Source organism: Trichechus manatus, unplaced genomic scaffold, assembly GCF_000243295.1.
Source record: "Trichechus manatus latirostris isolate Lorelei unplaced genomic scaffold, TriManLat1.0 scaffold00214, whole genome shotgun sequence".
In the NCBI taxonomy this organism is placed as follows: domain Eukaryota; kingdom Metazoa; phylum Chordata; class Mammalia; order Sirenia; family Trichechidae; genus Trichechus; species Trichechus manatus.
The window spans coordinates 1,903,010-1,924,686 of NW_004444150.1; the positions used below are offsets into that span (position 1 = coordinate 1,903,010).

Below are 21,677 nucleotides of genomic sequence, written 5' to 3' on the forward strand. Positions count from 1 at the left end.
AAGTCTTCTCAATTCCCACCCATGGTGACCCCACGTGTGCCAAACATTCAGCATCTGCCCACCCAGGGACTCCTAAATGAAGTCTCCCAGGCGCCCTCAAAGTAGACACAGCGCCCACAGGCCTTCTCTCTGGTGCATTTCACAGCACGTGTGCACCACCAGCTTGTGGGGCACCCTGAGGAGGTAATCCCCCTTCCAGGTGTGCACTGGCTGGGCCTGGGTGGCGAGGAGCGAGTATCAGACCCTCAGCTTGGCGCAAGGCGCTCTTCCATTGAAGGGTGAACACTGTGGTCTGGGGCTGGGAGTCTGTACCCTCCTCTTCACTCCCACCTAACTTTGAAAGCAACAGACCCCCTTCCCCAGGTCTGGCGTGTGCCCAGAGAACATCCATCTGGAGGCCGTGCCACGAGACCCCATGACTCACCACGTTTCCTTTTGGGCCGGGCTGGCCGTCCATGCCAGTCACACCCTGCAGGGGTTTTAGGAGGAAAGAGACTGAATGTCGCAGAGCCCATGAGGCTCAGAAGGAAGCCCCTTCCTGGCACGGACCCTGCCCGAAGCAGATCAGATGATGGGGCACCTTTTGTGAAGGGGGCCGGCTGGATCCTAAATTCACCCCCACTTTGTGCCTCACAGGGGCCCTCCAGCTGCCCCGGCCCTGAGCATCACCCAGGCAGGCCCTCAGTTTAGTGAAAGGAGGGCAGGGGGCTGGGAAGGGCGGAGGAGCAGGCCCGGCCCTGGTGAGGCTGGAACCCAGGGCTTCGGCCTCCTGCCCCCGGAGCCGCCAGGGGACCTTTCACACGGGGAGGAAATGTGAGCCGAGTTAGTGCCTGTAACACAGGGCTTCAAACCTGTTCATTCCAGTTCAAACCCCTGCTGAGAATTTGCATTCCACCCCAGATATACTGAATCAGAATCTACATTTCCACCCCAGATAGACTGAATCGGAATCTACGTTTTAACAAGATCCCCAGGTGATTCTTATGTACAATAAATTTAGAGAACCACTGCTTTCCTAGTGGTTCTCAGAATTGGTCCCTAACCAGCAACATCAGCATTGCCTGGGAACTTGTCAGAAATGCAGATTCTCAGCAGGGGTTCCAACCGGAATGAACCAGTTCGAAGCCCTGGTGGACCAGAAACCACACAGGCTGTGTGCCTGGAAGGGACAAAGCTAGGAAAGGGGTGGGCTGTGGAGCCAGCTTGTCCAGAGTCTGCAAACCCCACTGGCTGCAGCTGTTTCTTTTGCTCTAGGCTCAGAGGAGCCTGAAGACCCGAGTGGGCCACTAGCTCTGTGGCTGATCTTGGGGCACAGACATGCAAACGGGCGGCAGGACTTACCGGAGGCCCGGGAGGGCCCGGGGGCCCCTTTGGCCCAAGCAGACCACGAGGGCCCTGCAAGAGGGAAGAGCAAGCAAGAGTCAAACTCGGCCAGGATGTTTCCAGGCGAACCCTTCGGCCCTCAGCCCCACTCCTCCCGGAGGGAGCCTTGGCTGTAGCTCAGGTCCCCAGGCTCCCCCCCATGTCCTGCTTGTCTCCTGACCCCCCCACCTTCCCACCTCTGCACTGGGAACCAGAGGGCAGGAGGTGCCTGGAACTGGAGATTCCAGACAGGGGATGAAGGGGCATCCTCCAGGACAGGGGGGCCTTTCAGGTCGGCAGGCTCTGTTCCACCTGCTCAGGGCTGGCAGCACAAACTCCTCCCCGAGCCAGCCACACAATTACATCCTGCTGCACAGGGCGCCTCTGTGCGACATCTTGCCACCAGCTCAGGCGTCTCTCTTGGCAATGACATCTGAGGATGTTTCTGATATCAGAGAGTCGGAGGGTGCAGTGGGCGAAACTAGGTCTCAGCCGGGGACAGCCTGACCAGGTGCCTGGAGAGAAGCCTGAAGCTCACAGCTTTTCTGGAGCAGCCACCTTGGACCGAGCTGGGTCACTCCCTTCCCAGGCAGTGGGCAGCACGCGTGTACAATGCACGTGTCTGTGTATAGGGCCCGCAGCCCCGAAAGTGGGACAGCTGTCGTTACCTGCCGCCCAAAGGGAACCCGCCCTGAATCTGCCCCACCCTCTGCCTACAGGGGAGCTCGGGACCCTGAGACCAAGGCCATGGATTCAAGCGCCCTTAATTTTACAGAGCCTTTGGAGATTTCCTGGGAGAGAAACCATGCCCACGTTCCTTGCCACTTAAACGTTGCCTTCGTTATTTTAATACCGAGTCATATAAATGTTTTCAGAAGGTAATAGCCCAGAAGGTACTGCTTAGGTATGTGTTAAGAGCAAGCTGGCTGATGGCATGCCCTAGCAGCTAAGCAGGCACGGAGGGCGGAATCGGTGGTGATAAGCCAGCACACGCCGTCCCGCGCCCTCCTCCACGCGGCGGGCAATGACCTCATCAATCCACAGCGCCAGGCACACGCGGACAGGGAGGGCGCGGGCGGGGGCGTGTGAAAAGCAACGGCAGGTGAGGAGTGACTGCTGTCCTTTGTTGCTGAGAACATTTTGTTTGGCCCTAAAAATGAGTGTGTTTAAGAGGAAAGAGCTCCTCTATGCCCAGGTCAGAGGCAGGCTGTTGAGGGCTCTGCTTTGGAAGGTGTGGCTGTCAAAACCAGCAGCTAACTCGGCTGATTCAGCCCCGAAACCGCAGCCTGGAGAGCCCCCTCCTTCCCAGGATGCAGCCTGGATGTCCCCATCATATGACCTGGATCTCCTAGACATCCCCATGATCTGGCCTGGGCCCCCCAGGATGTGGCCTGGAGACCACCCCCCGGGATGCAGCCTGGAGACCCCACCCATGATGCAGCCTGGAGACCTGCCCCAGGACGCAGCCTGGAGATCACCCCCAGGATGCAGCCTGTAGACCGCCCCCCAGGATGCAGCCTGGAGACCCCCCGCCAGGATGCAGACTGGAGACTCCATGATGTGGCCTAGAGACCCAACCACACCCTCTCAGCGCCTGGGCTTCTTCACCAGCAGAGGCCCTGGGATCCTCTCCCGAGAGCACCACGCCTGCCTCCCGATGTGCCCCCCTTCCTTCTTTCCCAGGGAAACTCCTGGGTCTGTCTCGATTCTCCAGGCCAGGCCAATGCCTACTCCACGTCCATTCTAGACTGAGCTCCAAAGTAGCCCCCAAGGGGTCGACCCTAGTGATGTAGCCCAGAGTGCCACCCAGCTGGAGGACTTACGGGTTCCCCAGGCAGGCCTCGGGGCCCAACTTCTCCATCGTCACCCTGTGGGGAGAGAAGAGGTGGGCTGTAGGGACAAGCCGTACAGGCTGGTCACCACCAGAGACCCTTCCCTGTGACAATGCAGCCATCAGCAGGCTGGGGCTGCAGTCACATACACCAGGCTTACTGGTCTCGGTACCCACCAGAACAGCCCTGCCAGGTGTGTGGGTGCTGCAGGTGAGCGGTCAGGCCTGGGCTCTTGGAACCACAAGACCCCTGCTCCAAGCCCTGGGAGCCAGATGTCTTCACCAGGGTCAGAAACATGCCCGGCAGAGCAAACCAGCCTTTCCTTCTGGCTCTGGAGGGCGTGTTCCACGCCTGCCGGGCTCACACACAGGAGGTGCTCTCACACTCGGCTCCTCTCCCCAGTGCACCACGCCCTCCTCCTCCTGTCAGCACACGCACACACTCACGCACACACATACACACTCACGCACATGCACACACGCTCACACGTGTACACACACATACACACTCACACACACATGCACACACGCTCACACACATGCTCACACATACACACTCATGCATATACACATTCACACACTTCACACACGCACACACTCATACATGTGCATGCCTGCGCATACACATGTACACACACACACAATCACACAATACGCATTGGCACAATATACACATTTGCACACGACATGCACACACATGCATGTATACATACACATGCACATCTGCACACATACATGCACACCCATGCGTGCACACACACACTCACACCCATGTACACACAGACTCACACAATACCCATTCACATAATACACACGTGTGCGTGACACTCACATGCACACACATACATGTATATACACACACGCACGTGCACACCTGCCCACATGCACACACGTATGCACGAGTGCACACACCTCCTCCGACTCGAGAAGCACAGAATTGGGAGGGGCATCTCGGGGAGCCCCCCTCTCCTTCCTCCTCTAGCAGGTGACATGCTAAGGCCCGGGTGGAGACCAGGTCAGCGTCAATGACAATGGCAGCAGAAAGCAGGGGAGGGCAGCCACACAGCTGGAGCCTGGCTCCTCACACCCTCCTGCTCCTTGCTCTTAAACTTTCCCCTAAAATACCACTAAAGCCCCCCCAAAATATGTGAGTGAGTGGGGTGGGGGGGGGTGGAGGGGAAGAGGGGCTCAGAACTCCACAGCCAGGCACACTTTATGCCACAGTAACACTGCGCTTCAGTCTCGAGAAAACATTTAGCCTCAACCCCCAGGAAGCCGCGTGCGACAACATTGCAAACTCCAGGGTGCAAGAGCCCCCGTTTGGATGCCTGACTCCAGCCCCAGCCCCCACCTTGGACAACAGCTTCCGCTTCCTCCTTCCGGTCGCACATTCCCAGTGACTCTGCCCTGCCTGCCTACATGCCTGCCCCGACCCTTCCCCCCAAGTCCCCTAGCTCCCCACTCTGGATGCCTCCGTCCGACCCCTCAAGGGAGATGAGCTGAGCCGTGGAGCTCGTGGGCTCCCCTGAAATCTCTCCTTCTGGTGTCCTCTGGGGCACCTGTCTCTCGCAGTCAGGGGCGTTCCTTCTGAGCGCCTGACAGCTGAAAGCCACGCCTCAGCTCCGCACATCGGCAGGAATGATAACGCAAACGTGCCCCGGTGATCGGCTTTTCTCTACCATCTGGGCGCCCGCTCTCACCACCGGGCAGCCTCGCACTCGGATCCTTGTCCTCCCCCGCCCGCTCCCCCGCACCCAGGTGGCTGGTCCCATCAAGTTTGGATTCCATCAATTTTCCTGCCCAGACCATGGAGGCGGGCGGACAGATACAAGGAGAGACAACACAGAGTACGCACCCTCTCTCCGTCTTCTCCCGGAGGTCCCGGCGGGCCAGAAGGACCAGGGTCACCCTAGGAGGCAAGGTCAGCGTCAGCCACCCTGGTAGTTCACGCACAGCTTGTCTCAAGCCCCCCGTTCAGTTTTTCTCTAAGTCTGATTCTGAAACATGTAAGTAGTCTGAAGACTTTCCCGGTTTGGGACAAGATCTTTTTGGAGATCACGGACGCTCGAGTGAGTGGGCTGATGGCTGGTGGCAAAAGATCTTATCAGAGGGAACACGGAGGTCCGGAAGGCAGGGCGTTTGCTTGACTGATCATGCTCTGGGGACAGGCAGGGGCCAGCAGACAGGAGCGCAGCCCAGGACACTGAGGCCGCATGGCACAGGGCCACTCCAGCCCCCAGGAGAGCCGCTACTCTGAATGGTGACCTCCATCAGTGTCAGGGCTGTCACCCCACACCCCTGCAGCTTCAGGGCCCCACATGCAGTAGGCACTCAATATGTGCGTGTCAGTCAGTCAAGCAGACTCTTATCAGCTCAGGGACCAGCCCTGTGGCTGTGCATCCTGTTTTCACGGGCTCTTGGAGAATGTGCACTAGCTCTGGCCAAATGGTGACAGCCCGTACACACTACATCATAAAATGTCACAGAGAAATCCAACCGGCAAAGTCGGTAACTGTGTGTGTACGTGTGTGAGTGTGTGTGTATGCGTGCACGTGTGAGGATGTATGCGTGTACAGGTGGGTATGCATGTGAGTGTGCATGTACACACACACGTAAATCCACAAATACGCCAAAACCTAACAGCCGTATCCATCTACCCCAAAGACAAGAGGAAGGCAGAAACATCTGCTGAGCTGCGGGAGAGGATGACACGGCCACTCCAGCCACCCACCAGGGCGAGGCACACCGGGGCTCCGAGGAGCTGCCTGTTGGAAGCATTTCCAGAACTCCTCTTTGGGAATCCCACCCTAACTACTTGCAGCCCTTCCACACGTCTGACCCACAATGGGTGGCCCGGGCCTGACCTGAAGAGGCTCTGAGTTACTCATGGGTGTTTCCAAGCACCTGAGGCCATCCACAGAGGATGGGGACATGCCCCCGTGGGTGACAAGGGACCGCAGAAGCCCCTTCCAGCTGAGCCACAGATTGAAAATCGGCTGTAAGGCCATGTGTGGGGGAGACGGCCCGCTCCAGCCGCCTCCCAGAGCTCCCTCGGGGGTGCACCTGGTGCTGAGGACAGCGCCCTGCTTGCTCGAAGGCCTCTCTCCCTAAAGGCACCCCGACCCTCTTCAATCGGAGTAGGCACTCAGACGTCCCCAACCTCCCGGGATCTCCATTTAATGGTGCAATGCTCCCTCGGCAGTTCTCAAAACGGCGGCCATTTGCAGCTCCTGAGATACGAGGGTCCACATTCAGCACATCTCTAAAAGGAAGGACTAGTCCCTCGCCCCTTATACGGCCCTCCAGCGAGCGGGCTGATTGGCTCTTTTTCTATAACTACAGGTCAGAACCCCTAACTCCTACCAGATCCGTTGGCATGGCCACTGTGGAATCGAGGGGCTTCAACCCGACCCAGGAATCTGAAGGCTTGCTGAAGGGCATCCCCTTCAGGACTTTGTTGTGGGGACTCAGAGGAAACACTTACCCGGTGGCCCTTCTCACCCGGCAAGCCGGCCAAGCCATCAAAACCGCGGTCACCCTATGAGGAGAGCAGAAACTCTGAGAGATGGCTCGCACGCGGGAGCCACGCCTGCCGTCCATGCACCCGGGGCCCCAGGAGCCCCCTGTCCTACCACGGCCCTTGTGTGTGGTGGGCATTTCTCTGCTCCGGGTCTGCAATCCCAGCCTCCCCTCCCTGGGCACCAACAAAGGCTGGCAAAGGGAGAGGTGGCTTCCGTCCCAGAGCCACAGGCTGTGGGGAGGTCAGTCTTTCAGGTGACAGCCGCAGTGAAAGCACGTGAGTGTCTGCTGTCCCCTCCCCACCCGAGGGCAGGTCCTGAAAGCAGGGACCTCGCTGGCCTCACTCCTCACCATGTCCTCAGTGCCAAAAGCCACCTGGCACACCATAGGTGCTCCACACTCACTTGGAGAATGGACCAGGGCTGGTGGGCCTCTGGCATCCTGGCTCCCCAGCCAGCCCACTTCTGTCACCCAGTAACAGCACCCCATCTCATGAGTATTGTAAACCAGGGGAGGTGAAGCAAGGGTGGGGTGATTTGGGCTTTTGATACTTCTGTGGTTGAAAGACAGTGAATCTATGGAGGCAGATGCACTAAGACCGTCTTGTCTTCTTCATATCGGCCCAGGCCACAGAAGTCAGAGAGGTCACTAACTCAGACTCAGCGAAGCTCTTTAGAGTTCATCTTTGCCAGCGATGAGGTGACCAGTCACAGTGGACATCTGGCCTTGTGTGGTAACCCAGACTCCAGCCTCCCTTCCAATCACACCCGCTGCCCCCATGGTAGTCTGTCATTGGAGAACATCAATACTTCCTCTGCCTCCGGCATGGCCTTGGACAAGTTCTTCCAGGAGGACCAAGAATGGAGGAGAGATTTTACACCAACGTCGGGGGCAGAGGGATGAATGCCCTGAACCTCAGCAGCAGGGAGGGACTGCAGTTTCAAAGGCCACCAGCCACCCCAGGACAGATGTTGCTCATGCACAAACCTGGGCTCCTGCCTTCACCCCCGCCATGTCTATTCACTCCCTCCAACACCAGGAGCCGGACGCCCCACGGCTGGACAAGAAGGTTCCTGGCCCCCTGGACTACACTTACGAGCCACCTGGCAACTTGAAGGCCGTGCATTCCCTGCGTCGGCCCCCATGGGTGTGAGATCTTTCCGTCTGCAAGTTCACGAGTAGTTTGCATAGTTGGGATTCCATCCCCCCACGCTTTCCTCTGCAAATTTGTTCCCACCTTTCAGAAGCCCAACTGCAGCTGTCACGCTGGACCATAAAATCCCCCGGACCATCCCGTGTCCATGTCAACATCCCACAGAGTGACACATCCGGACAGAACCCTCTTCACCCGCAAGCTTCTACGCGAGATGGGTGTCAGTGTTGGAGGCTGTGATTGGTCACCATGATCACATCCATCGTGTAAACACCATGCTGGCCGTGTCACCATCATGATGATGGCCGTGATGGTGACCATGTCCAGGGCACTGAGAGGGTGGGGAGTGGCAGCCCTACCTTGGGGCCAGTTTGTCCAGGCATTCCTCTTGCTCCGTCACTCCCAGCCCGGCCCTGGAACAGAGGAGGATGAGTCAGCAATACAAGACCGGCTAGTTCCCCGAGGCTTCGGAGACGGGGTCTCCTCGTCTACCAGTTGCGTGACACTGGAGATGCGGCCACCATGGGCCACAGCCCCGTGGCTTGACACTGGAGACGCGGCCACCATGGGCCACAGCCCCGTGGCTTGACACTGGAGACGCGGCCACTATGGGCCACAGCCCCATGGCTAGGCTGGTCCAGAGACGTCAGACTTGGAGCCCTGAGGCTACGCCTCACACCGTAGGAATCAGAGCAGGGTGCCGGTCTTGCCGAGCCTCGCCACCCTGCGCTGTCAGTGGGGAGGAGGCCACCTGCCCCTCTCGGGTTTCCGAGGTGATGACAGGATGCGGCAGGTGAGACCAGGCAGGGGAAGCGGTGACGAAGAGCTGTGTCAGTGTGGGGGCTGTTTGTTTATGACTCAGGTGAGAGCATGCCACTGTCGTATCTGTACACCCATCTCCTTTCTGCATGTGGAAGTCACATTAAAGGCGCGAGAGCCACAGGGGAGAGCAAGCAAGCATCCTGTCAGGCCACCGGACTACAGAAGGAACTGCGGCCGGGAGGGTGACCTTCTACTGAGACCACACAGGTGCCCAGAGGCACATCCAGACTAATCCAGCCACCTCATCCCTGGTGGCCGTTCTCCGGCCATTACTGCCAGCTACCAGACAGCCACAGACAAGCCATGGCCCCCGCCTCACTGGCCATGGGCTGAAGGACACAGCCTAGGTCTTCTAACGTCTGCAGCAAAGATCCCACCGTCACCACACGGGAGAGCCCTGTGAGGCTGTGACCACCTGGAGGGGGGCGGGGACTCTGCTGACCATCATCCAATTAGGCCACCCCTCGGTGTACTAACAAGGAGCACCAGCAAAGCACATCGGAGGCCAGATCAGGGGGCACCTGCGAGCAGAACAGGGTGACTCAGCTCCTGGCTTCTCCCTCCTCCCCTCCCCATGGGCGAGTGTGGGCTCACCGGTTCACACCACTCCCAGAAGTCCAGACACCGCTAACTCACCGCCCAGCAGCCAGGACACCAGATAACGGGGCCTTTGGGCTCTCACAGCACAACAAAGGCAGTGAAGGCAGCACCCCCAAGCAGCAGAGAGAAGAGACCAGAACAGACAATAGAAGAGGGCTGGGCTCCCTCTGCTTAAAGGTTACGGGGCCGCAGAGATGAGCCTTCTCAGAAAAAGCGCCAAGCGACGCGGCTGAATGCAGACACTGCCCAGCAAGGCGAGGGCCCAGCTCCTGAAATCTCCAAAAACCCTGGGAATGATCAAGAGGAACTAGGACAAACGGGCACACAATTCCACAGCACGACACTACTCTGCAGAAGGTTCTGGCACTCCTCCAGCCCAGTCACTCCCTCCGTGCAGGCCACGTGAGCAGAGAACCATCTCTGCGAGCCCCCAGCCAGCTCCGAGCCTCCCTCCGCCATCTCTGCTCCTCCAGGGCGTCGCTGGGGGCACTCGCCGCCTTCCCACTGACGCATGTGCAGAGCCCTGATATGATGAGTCCCTGTGGGGCACAAACTGTCCACGCTCGAGTGCTAACCGAAAGGTCAGAGGTTCAAATCCACCCAGAGGGGCCTCAGAAGAAAGGCCTGGCAAACTACTTCTGAAAAATCGGTCAATGAAAACTCTATGGAGCACAGCTCTACTCTGCACACACAGGGTTTCTGTGACTCAAATGCAACAAGTTTGGTTTTGGGGGGTTTTATTTGGATAAGACTCAGCGACCAGTCGCAATGCCAACCGCTTCCCTTATATTTCCCCTTCCCTCTTGAGTTTTTATGCTACGATGCCCTGACCGACAAAATGAATTAATTCTAGGGTAACTCGACAAGATGCATTTACAGAGACGCCAAGAAAAACTTAATGAAATAGAACTCAGAATCTGGTTCAAGCTACATCTCCCGATTACCTGCTCAAGAATCACAGCCCTCCGGAGCTGGGTAACCCTGTCAGAACCTTCTAATCCAGCTCTGCCTCGTGCCTGGATCCCCTCCACAGATCCTTCAGTTATCCTTAGAATTAACTCCCCGAGACGTAAGGTATTACTCATTTTCAGAGCCCTGGTGGCACAGTGGTTAAGAACTCAACTGCTAGCCAAAAGGTCAGCAGTTGGAATCCACGAGCCACTCCTTGGAAACCCTATGGGGACGTTCTACTCTGTCCTATAGGGTCGCTATGAGTCAGAATGGATTTGACAGCAACAGATTTGGTTTTTGGTTTTTATACTCGGAAAAAGGTGGCACACTGGTTAAGTGCCCGATTGCTAACCGAAAGGCCAGTAGTTTGAACCAATCAGCCACTCTAGAGAGAAAGATGCGGCAGTCTGCTCTTGTAAAGATTACAGCCCTGGAAACCCTGTGGGGCGGTTCTCACAGGGTCGCTGTGAGTCGGAATCGACTCAGCAGCAATAGGTTTGCTTTTTTTCTTTTTTTGTTGTTGTTTTCAGACTCTGAAAGCTAAAGCAGGAAATTGTGGCATCGATGTTCAACATTCTTTGTAAAGGTTCATATCTAAGCAAACACAACACAAGGGCAAATATCTTTTCCTCGCTTGCCAGATGCATTCGCTTGTTGAAGGCCTTTGCTAGCGCCCGATGCGGCTGTGTGCGCTGTCCCTAGCTGCCTGTGCGGTCGATGCTAACTCGCAAAGACTTGCTCTCTTTCAGTAGCCATGGTCTTAGGGAGACCCACCAGTTCATCCACGAGACCTGCCTTCCAGACAGAAAGCCCCAGCGGTCAGGAGAGCAGGTGAAGCACAGGAAGGCCAGAACAGCCGCCTGGCCGTGTCCCCAAACCAGGCTCAGTTCTGGAGAAACGGAGTCACGGGGTGGCGCCCAGTTCAATGCACTCGGCTGCATTAATGGAGCGCTTTTCGTTGGTGTTCATTTTGTTTCTGTTTTTACTATGAAAAGACAGTTTAAGGAAAAGCTAACTCTGTTGAAACTCTTGTTTTAAGTATCAGCATTTATAATGTGATATTTTTCAAAATCCACTGTGAAAACAGAAGCGTCGCCAAAAGGTTTGAAGCCGCTTAAAACAGTCGTTCAGTTCCGTTTGGTTTTTTGTTTGCTGAAGTGCATTTGCTCTGAAAAGCGTACAGGCCTCTCAGGTGAGTGACAGTTTGGTAAAATGGTGCCTCGCCTCCTGAGAAAGGACTAGACAGGTAGATACGTGGCCTCAAGACTGTCGGAATGGCGAGCGCAAGAAATGTGAACAATTCCTCAAAACGCTTTCGTCTACTATTAACATATGCTCTTTACATAAATATTTTGGGGAACTACATTATCACAAAATCATACAAATTTTTTTACAAGTATATACATGAAGTATCTGAAAACAGACTTTAAACTCAGAAGATACAGCCATCATGCATACTCTCACATTCTGAAAAATAACAGTCTTAGAAATAACCTCACAGAAAACATACTCAGTTACTACTGAAGATAATTTTGGAAATGTAAAAATTAGATTTAAACCGTATATTTTATATGACAGAACTATATAATTATAGAGGTCGGATGGGTAAGCCTGCTAAATTAATACACAGAGTCTTGTGTGTATGGTTTTTAAAATTGTTAAGGCAAGAAGTGCCAGATGCTTTAGAATTAAATAACAAACGGATCACTGATTTAAAAAAAAAATAAAATAAAAAGTTGGAGGTTTGAGTCCACCCAGAGGTGACTCGGAAGAAATGTCTGGTGATCTACTTCTAAACAATCAGCCATCACAAAGAAACCCTGGGGACACAGTTCTACTCTGTCACACGTGGGGTCGCCGTGAGTGGGAAATGGCTTGGTTCTAGAAGAACAAGACTGTCGCAAAGAAATAAGGCCCACTGATAATTCTGTCCTCTCAACTCTTGCTCCAAAAGTGCCTATGAAATTGTTTTAATTAAAAAAACAAAGAAAAGTTTATCAAACTAAATCAGCACGCCGAGGACAGAGGGCTAGGTGGCAGAGTGGAGGAGGACCTCAGAGGGCCCCTCCCGGGCAGCTGCCTGGGGCTCACGGCGCTGGCATTGGAAGTGGCCGTGGACACTCCTCGTGAACACGGGAGAAGCCGACTCCCTGCAGCCCCTGCGGGCACCAGCCGGGCTATGGCCGGAGCAAGCTCGCAGCTATGGGGCTCCATCAGTGAGGGGGTTTTGGGGCCCTCCAGCCCCTCCCACCCAGGCTCCGAGCGTGAGACACTCACCCTTCTTCCAGGCTTTCCTGAGGGGCCAGGCGGGCCCTGCACCCCTCGGGGACCCTGCCAGGAATCAGAGGACAAAGGGTCAGTGGGGTGTCCGTTTTCTTCAAGAAAAGACCTACGCCTGTCCCCGTGATTGCCCACATGGCCCCGGCCACCACCCCAGCTTCCACCAAGCAGGCAGTGCTGGGCCAGGCCTAGGATCCGCTCACTGATCCAGGGTCAGTGACAGAATCGTAAGCCAGCTAGTTCCCACTGTGGATGTCGGGTTTAGTTATGCTCTGCTTCCAGCTTTGCCCAAAGCAACAACAATCTCCCCCAGTTCCCTTGAAGAAACGCAGCGCGTGGCATCACCAAGCCAGCAGTCCCGGAGATGCCCGCCAGAGACCCCGTTCCCACGTACCTGCGGCCCCATGTCTCCAGGCTCGCCTTTCAGGCCTCCGCTCCCAGGGGGACCCTACAGAAACCCGTTCTGGATTAGCGTACGCTCGCAGGAGACAGCAAGGGGCAAAGAAAGCCGTCAAGGGTGGCAGGAAAGGGGCAGGGCAGGAAGCTACCTCCGTCTTTTGGAAACATGGGGGTTAACAATGATGGAGAACGAACGAGGCTCGGCGTCCCCGCTCCCAAGTGTGGGTGGTGCTGCCACTTAGGGGTTGAAACCTTCCCTGGATGTCCCCAGCTCCCTGGCTACCTCGGGCCCCTCCCACCCTCGGACACACTGTCCTGCTGAGGGGTCAGGGAGGGTTGGCGCTGGCTGGTAACAGCTTGAAGAGTGTCCTCCAGGTCAGCTTGGGACCCCCTCCTCACCCACTCCTCACCCTCCCTGCAGCAGGGACTGTCTCCAGGCGTCACTGATGTCAGCTCCAGCCCTGGGCAAACTCCCAGCATGGCTGCCCGTCCAAGTAGGGTGGCCCACCCACCCCCGCCACGAGGGGCTGCAGCGACAGGAAGTTGTGGCTTGTTCCCCCCACCCACCCCTGCAGAGCAGAGCCGCAGGGCCCGAGCGCCCCCCTGGCACACGGCCGCAGTCCCTACTCTGCAGTGGGCACAGGCAGGGGCAGCCCTGACTCGGTGCTGAGCCCCAGACGTGCCAACAACTCACCATGGGGCCTGGTCTGCCGGTGAGACCCATCGGGCCGGCCGGTCCCCTCAGCGCCAACTGCAAGAGAAAACGGACGTGCCGTGGAGTGGCCCAAGTGGCGTGGCCAGGAGGGAAGGGACAGATCAGAAGACCCAGCAGATCCCCCCAGAAACCAGGAGTTCTCGGCATCCAACTCCAGTGAGACAGAAAAGGCAGGGGGGGCGACTGTCCACTTGGGGTGCCGGGACCCTCCGGCCTGTTGTCCCTCCTCTCCCAGCCCGCCCTGCTCATGGAGAGGCTCTGCCGCAGCCCTCCACCCCGGCAGGATGCGAAACGTCCCTCTCCTCCTGGGCGGGGTGGGTGTGTCTTCCAACCTGGAGCAGCTCACAATAAGTGGGTGAAAAGGGGTTTCACCCTGCCCCGCCCAGAGCACCGCAAGCACTTCTAAAACTGGGGAGATGCTGGGGAGAGTGGGGGCCTTTCCTTGGGTGTCCAGACCCACAGAAGAGCTGCCGTGGGACCGCAGCCACCGAGGGCCCAGCCCAGATGCCTGTCCGCCGTGTCCTCACTGCCAGAAGCCAAGGCCCCCTACGCCCGGCTCTGCCACCCACCATGACCCGTCTGTGGGTGGCTCCTCAGCCCACACGCAGCTCAACCACCTCCTTAAAGAGTCGCTCTGCTGCGATCACCATTTCTAACTCAGAAGAGCTTTGCTTTGTCAAATAACCTCCTAAGCACGCCACCGCCTGGCGCAGATTAAAGGCAGCCAGGCGGCCCCAAGCCCGCGCAGGTAATGGGGCTTGTTACGCTCCGGATTGCATCTTCCCGGCAATTTGTTCCATGGCAGCAACTCAGTACCACACTGTCCTGTAATTACACAGGCGCTCCCGTAATCAACACCTCCTCCAGGTGCTGGGTGCGCAGATATTGCACAAATGTAGCATCTTCCTGGGACGCCCCATTAAGGCTGCTCCTTGGAAGAGCCCCCCCCCCCGCCCCACCCCATGGGGCAACTTTTGCTCCCATGCTTGGCAATCAACAATCTGGAGCTACACTGGTTAAATGCACAATCTAATTAGCTAATTAGCAGGAAGGCAAATCCCCTCTGTGGACCTTGCTCCTGTGGACCCGGCAGGGAGCCAGCAAGGGGCTCTGTACCCAGGGCTCTTTCCCAGCCCCTCCCAGGGAGCCCTTTCCGGAGCCACGGGGCATTTCTTCCACCTCCAGGACCCAGCTGACAGCCAGGCAGAGGAGGCCAGCAGGTGGTGGGATTCGAGATGCAGCCACTTGGGTCATTGGGAGGGGGCAGCCCAGGAGCCCCCCGCCGAGGTTCCAGCTGTCACTTCCTCCTCTGGGGCTGGGTCGTCAGTGTGGATGAGGGACCCTGGGAAGCCTCCCAAAGTTCCCGGTGCTCACAGCTGGACAGTCTACCAGCCACAGGCGGGCTCCTTGAGGCAGGAAAGATGCTCCCCTCAAGCCCTGTGCCCCTGGCAGGGTCCCACACACCACTCACCCGGGCCTGCTGCAGAATGGCTTGGGCTTGGGACTCCTGGGCTGAGACCATGGGGCCTTTGGAGCCCGCATCGCCGCCCCCTCCAAACCGGAACTGTGGGTGTAAGGCATGGGGTCACCCAGGGCTGAGGCGATGCCACTGGCCTCTTAGGTGACACGAGATTGATTCCGCTGTGGTGGTCTAGACCCCTCCCCCCGCAATCACATGGAGTGAAGAATTGCCAGCACATGCTGGCGGCCCATCTCGCGCCTCCCTGTCATCCCTGTCATTGGGCAGCAGTAACTGGCTTCCTGTCCCCTCTGCCCTCGCCCGCAGGTGGGTCCAGAGGTGAGAGGTCCAGCTGGTGTTGGCATGTTGTGCTTGAGGGGACCCCACTCACCTCACCTCTGTCGGGAGGTCGAGCACCCAACCCCTCTAGCTAGGATGGCTGCCCTGAGCCTTCCCCATGGGACTCAGTGGCTTCTCCAGAACATGCCTGGCCCAGTGGGGTCGGCCAGAGGCTGATGAGAGGCAGAGCCAACTGCTGGCCTTGGAAACAGAGCCTGGGGCCCCCCTCCCCACCACTGCACTTTGAGCCCTGAGCCCAGCCCCCAAACATGGACACTCACCGGCAGCATGAGCATGGTCCCAGGAGGTCCAGGCAGGCCATCGGCCCCGGGGAGGCCGGGCCGTCCGGGGGGACCCTGCAATAAAGAGGCAACGAGAACTAGGTCAGAGTGCAGCAAGGGGGTGGACTGTGCTGTAGGAGAACCAGGGGTCAGAAGACACGGCCACTCAGCCACTAGACTCACACAGCACAAGAACAGAGCAACGCTGACCCGAGGCAGGGAATGTTCCAGAAGGCCCAGAGAAGACAGGAGCATCCTGTGGGCTGGGGGCAGGGAGGAGGGGCTTCCAAGAAGGAAGTGAGCGGGTGAGGAGGTCTGAGCTGGAGCGGGAGGAGCTTGGAGAGACAGAAAGGTGGAGATGGGCATCCAGTCCTGGGGTGGTTTGCGCCCAGGAACGGGGTGAGGCTGAGCAACGCCTGGAGATGGCAGGGATGGGGTGTCTGCACCCTATCCACCCCACGTCCACACGGAACAGAGAGATGCAGCCCGAACAATCAAGGGCTCTTGGCTGAGAGGCCCGACCCTCCTGCCGTGTCCGGGAGGCGGTACCGGTCCAGCCTCACTGCCTTTGCCCGTGTGGCAGCTCAGACGGACAATAGGCCAAGTGTCCATTTGCTTCGACAGACACACGGAGCAAAGCTCAGGAGGACAGTCCACAGGAACGCAGGCTCACCTCAGGCAATTCCAATAACCTGTTAATATACCAACGACAGCTGGGCCCTCCACAAATCCGTGTGATCCCAGGTGTCCCCAGGACCAGGCTCGGGATGAGTCCTGGCCAGCTCACAACCACGCGGACAGAAAACTGATAAGACCGCTCACCTCCAAAACATGTTTCATCACTCAGCTTTGTCACCAATCCAGGCCGACTCCCAGCGTTGCATACAGATGGACATTTAACTCCCCTCCCACCAAAGTGTCGGCTCCCCTGGGCCACACATGAGGAGTGCAGGGGGTGGGACCCAGTCACCCGCACCAACATCGCTGAGCTCCAGTGAGGATGTTAACACCACCGACAGCAACGCTTCCAGGGCAGAGACACGAGATTGATTCCCAATTCCCGGCCAAGAAGACAAGAACCAGGTGGTTCTCCTGGAAAGGTCCAGAGACATGTGGAACCACCTGGACTTGAACCAAAATCTGCCTGCCATTTCTTTTCTTTAGGGGTCATTTCTGAATCACAGAGGAACCCATGTTCTTGTAAAATGGTCTATAATACCCGTTTATAGAAAGTGAAAAGTGGAAGCCCCCTGCTCCCTCCCCGGAAGTAACCGGAACTACAATTCTGTACGTGCAGAGAAACAGCTGGAAGCGCACACAATACACACAACACATAACCTGTGTGTTATTCTATGGGTGTGTGTCGTGGGAGACTGTTTTCTCTCGCTTTCTAATGGAGTCATTAAAGCAATTTGCTCTTTCTCTTCACGGCAAACCTGGACCTCTCTGTGAGGCTCGGCCTCATTACAGACCGGCTGTAGTTCCCCATATGGTGGGCTCATCCTTTAGTTAACCTGTCCTCTCCTGAAGCACGCCTGAATGGGTTCCAGTTTCCATTAGGACACCACGGCCGCGGTGAATACCCGGGTACGCGTCTGTTAGGTTGATTTCTGATAGTGGAACTGCGGGGTCAAAGGATTTACACCTTCTTATTGCTAATGCAAATTTGGAAGACAACTACCTGGCCAACTGACAGGAAGAGATCCATCTTTATGCCTATTCCCAAGAAAGGTCATCCAACTGAATGCAGAAATTATTGAACAATATCATTAATATCACACACAAGTAAAATTTGGCTGAAGATCATTCAAAAGTGGCTGCAGCAGTATACTAACAGGGAACTGCCAGAAATTCAGGCTGGATTCAGAAGAGGATGTGGAACCAGGGATATCGTTGCTGATGTCAGATGGATCCTGGCTGAAAGCAGAGAATACCAGAAAAATGTTTACCTGTGTTTTATTGACTATGCAAAGGCATTCGACCGTGTGGATCATAATGAATTATGGATAACATTGCGAAGAATGGGAATTCCAGAACACTTAATTGTGCTCATGAGGAACCTGTACACAGATCAAGGGGCAGTTGTTCAGACAGAACAAGGGGATACTACATGGTTTAAAGTCAGGAAAGGTGTGCGTCAGAGTTGTATCCTTTCACCATGCTTATTCAATCTGTATGCTGAGCAAATAATCCAAGAAGCTGGGGTATATGAAGAACAACGGGGCATCAGGATTGGAGGAAAACTCATTAACAACCTGCATTATGCAGACGACACAACTTTGCTTACTGAAAGTGAAGAGGACTTGAAGCACTTACTGATGAAGATCAAAGACTACAGCCTTTAATATGGATTACACCTCAACATCAAGAAAACAAAAATCCTCACAACTGGACCGATAAACAACATCCTGATAAACAGAGAAAAGATTGAAGTTGTCAAGGATTTCATTTTATTTGGATCCACAATCAACACCCGTGGAAGCAGCAGTCAAGAAATCAAAAGATGCATTGCACTGGGCAACTCCGCTACGAAAGACCTCTTTAAAGTGTTGAAAAGCAAAGAGGTCACCTTGAAGACTAAGGAGTGCCTGACCCAAGCCACAGTATTTTCAATTGCATCATATGCATGTGAAAGCTGGACAATGAATAAGGAAGACTGAAAAAGAATTGATGCCTTTGAATTGTGGTGTTGGTGAAGAATATTGAATATACCATGGACTGCCAAAAGAACGAACAAATCTGTCTTAGAAGAAGTACAACAGGAATGCTCATTAGAAGCAAGTATGGCGAGACTACGTCTTACATACTTTGGACATGTTATCAGGAAGGATCAGTTCCTGCAGGACATCATGCTTGGTAAAGCAGAGGGTCAGCAAAAAAGAGGGAGACCCTCAATTAGACGGACTGACACAGTGGCTGCAACAATGGAAACAACAACAATTGTGAGGATGGCGCAGGACCGGGCAGTGTTTTGTTCTGTAGTACGCAGGGTCACTATGGGTTGGACCCAACTCGATGGCACCTAACAATAACAACATTGCTAATGGAGGAGTCCCTGGGTGGCACAAACAGTTAAGCACTCAACTACTAGCCAAAAGGTTGGTGGTTCGAACCCACCCAGAGGTACCTCAGAAGACAAGTCTGGTGATCTGCTTCGAAAGACCACAACCACTGAAAACCCGATGGAGCGTTTTACTTTGCACACCTGAGGTCGCCAGGAGTCAGAATCGACTTGACAACAACTAACACCAACAGCAGATTGCTAATGGAGACAGCCAGACAGCCCTCACCTGCCATTTTGGAAATGGAGACAGCCAGAAAGCCCTCACCTGCCATTCTGGAAGACACTCTCAGAAGACGAAAATCCTGCTCACAGGAGAAAAGTTCAGAACACTCTTTGCCGTCCAGTCCTCCGCGTGGAGATTTGATGCTGACACTGCTCATGGCCGAGCTTTCTGCCTCAGAGTCAATCCCAACCCAAACCCACAGTTGAAAGCTGGGGGTCTGTGTCTCCCAGGGACAAGATGCCATCTGTGTGGTGCGCGTGTGTGCATGCATGCGTGTGCTCACACGTGTGCATGCATGCTCCTATTCACATGGTATGTGTATATGCGTGCACATGTGTACGTGTGCACGCTCCTGTTCACGTGGTGTGTGTGCATGCAAGTGTGTACACGTGCACACTCTTATTCACATAGTGTGTGTGCATATATGTGCACACTTCTGTTCACAAGGCATGTGTGCTGGAAGCCAGTACACTGGGGGCGGCCCCTCGTCCACTATGGTCGATTTTCAAAGACCCTCACTTCAGGCTCTTCCTCCCTGCTCTCGCTAACCACAGCGGTGAAGTGTCAGCGTCAGGGCCTGTGAAAGCAAACCCACCTCACACTGGTGCTCTTCCTACAACCCCAGCGATCCCAGAGAAAGGGAAGGTGGTGAGCACGGACAGCCCAAAGTCCGGAAGGAAGAGAGAGCTCCGGAGGAGAAAGGAAGTAATGCTTCCCCCACTACGAATCCCCCCACTGTGCCCAAGGCCAACGTTCACATCGGAATTGGAACACAAGGTGGGCCCTCCCACCCCACCAACACTGGATAAGTTAGCACACACCCAGAGTTTAATGAACTTGAGTCCTACACAGCCACCAGGCTGAACCTGGATTTACATTGCCAACGCACCGTGGTTCATCAGCATAAAGACTTCGTCCTGTGAGCTGGAAGATGAGGCTAAATCTCAAAACCAGTCCCCGTTTTCACTACACCAAGCATGGGCCTACGAAGTGGCTCTCATTCTGCCACGCGGCCTGTGCTCTGCACGGAGGTACTGCTGCCGCTTCAACAAGCCAGTTCCAGCTGCTGGGCTAAAGGCAGACTAAAGGCTACCACCAGGCCGTGGTACCTAGGAGAACAGGTGATTTTCTGTATTATTTGATCAGCTGGCCTCAAATCAATGCCCTGACTCCGTCAAACAGAAAAATGTTTAAAGCACTGGCATAAAAGGGTTCTCAGTGTTACAACTACACCAGATATAAAACAAGGCCCTCAACGTCCAAATTCAGAAATCCGTTCTCAGGGAAGGGAAGGGTGTTTCTCGTGCAGAGGTGAGAGGCTGGACCAGGGAGCTGGGAGCTCAGCATCCAGGGACTGTGCAGGGCCACCCCCAGCTGGGGGCTGGGTCAGAGCAGCAAGGAGAACCTGGGCATTTCCCCCTAATCATGGAGGTTGGGGAAAGGGGCCCCAAAGGCCAGAGGTGCCCTTGGGCTGAAATATTTATGGTTTTTCTCCTAGAAAGATCCAGAAAAGGAGTGTGGGGTTGATCTCTATAGATCCCCAAAGTGCACACCATTTTTCCATTTCAGTTCAGCTCCTGTGTGCATACGGCTTGGGAACGGCCTGCTGAAGGGCTGGGTGGTCAGCTCCTGCTCTGTATCTGAAAACTGGGTTTAGAGGCCCTCCTCCGAACTCAGACCACCCTGGAGTGGCCCGCGAAAGCCCACACTGTGCCAAGGTTTTCTACGCACTCATGGGTCGACAGAGCTTGAGGGCTTTACCAGGACTTGTCTGGGGCCTGTGTCCATTGTTAGCCTTTGTCCCCTCTCAGGAGAATGAGGCCCAAGTTTCCTCCCTTATATGTAAGAGGGCCCTCCTGGCTTGCAAGGGTCTCAAGGGGAATAAGAAGATGCTGTAGGAGGCCCCGGCTCAGCCACCATGATACCTCACAGAGAGGAACAACCAGAGTCGCAGCGAGGACCCTGACCCCTAAACCCTGAGGGAAGGGCCAAGTCATTGTCTTCTGGAGGGTTCCCTGCCACTGTGGTGTGTAGCCAGGACATCACAGCAACACCTGGCTTTGCAGAAGGACACGTGAGTAACCATGTGCAGTAGGCTGAATGGTGGCCCCAAAAAGATATGTTCACATCCTAATCCCTAGAACCTCTCGTTGTGATCTTATTTGGAAAAAAAGGGGTCTCTTCAAATGTAATTAAGTTAAGGATTTGAGATGAGATCACCCTGAATTACATGGGTGGTCCTAAATCCAATGACCAGTGCCCTTGCAAGAGACACACAGAGCAGATACAGACTGAGAGGAGAGGCCATGTGACCATGGAGACAGAGACTGGAGTGATGCAGCCACAAGCCCAGGAATGCCTGGAGCCACCAGAAGCTGGAGGACGCAAAGAAAGATCCTTGCCTAGAGCCTTCAGAAGGAAGATGGTTCTGCTAACACCTTGATTTTGGACTTCTGGCCTCCAGAACTGTGACAGAACAAGTTCCTATTGTTTTAAGCTTCCCAGTTTGTGGTAATTTGTTGTAGCAGCCACAGAACACTAATACAGCATACACCCACCCATCCATCCATCCTCCCACTCATCCTGCCACCCCCTCACCCCATCTATCCATCCATCCATCCATCCATCCATCCATCCATCCATCCATCCACTCATCCATCCACCCACCCATCCATCCAT

General features: G+C 55.5%; 1 protein-coding gene across 1 annotated transcript in view; it reads right to left on the reverse strand.

Moving 5' to 3' along the window:
- COL5A1 (collagen type V alpha 1 chain) overlaps positions 1–21,677 on the reverse strand; it is a 149,024-nt gene that overhangs the window by 79,166 nt on the left and 48,181 nt on the right. Inside the window, exons 13-23 of the mRNA XM_023742655.1 lie at positions 15,712–15,786; positions 15,104–15,196; positions 13,612–13,668; positions 12,913–12,966; positions 12,516–12,569; positions 8,225–8,278; positions 6,678–6,731; positions 5,049–5,102; positions 3,186–3,230; positions 1,342–1,395; positions 425–469 (exon numbers count right to left, since the gene is read on the reverse strand). Of these exons, the coding sequence (XP_023598423.1) occupies positions 425–469; positions 1,342–1,395; positions 3,186–3,230; positions 5,049–5,102; positions 6,678–6,731; positions 8,225–8,278; positions 12,516–12,569; positions 12,913–12,966; positions 13,612–13,668; positions 15,104–15,196; positions 15,712–15,786 (639 nt within the window). The remainder of the gene's footprint in view (positions 1–424; positions 470–1,341; positions 1,396–3,185; positions 3,231–5,048; positions 5,103–6,677; positions 6,732–8,224; positions 8,279–12,515; positions 12,570–12,912; positions 12,967–13,611; positions 13,669–15,103; positions 15,197–15,711; positions 15,787–21,677) is intronic.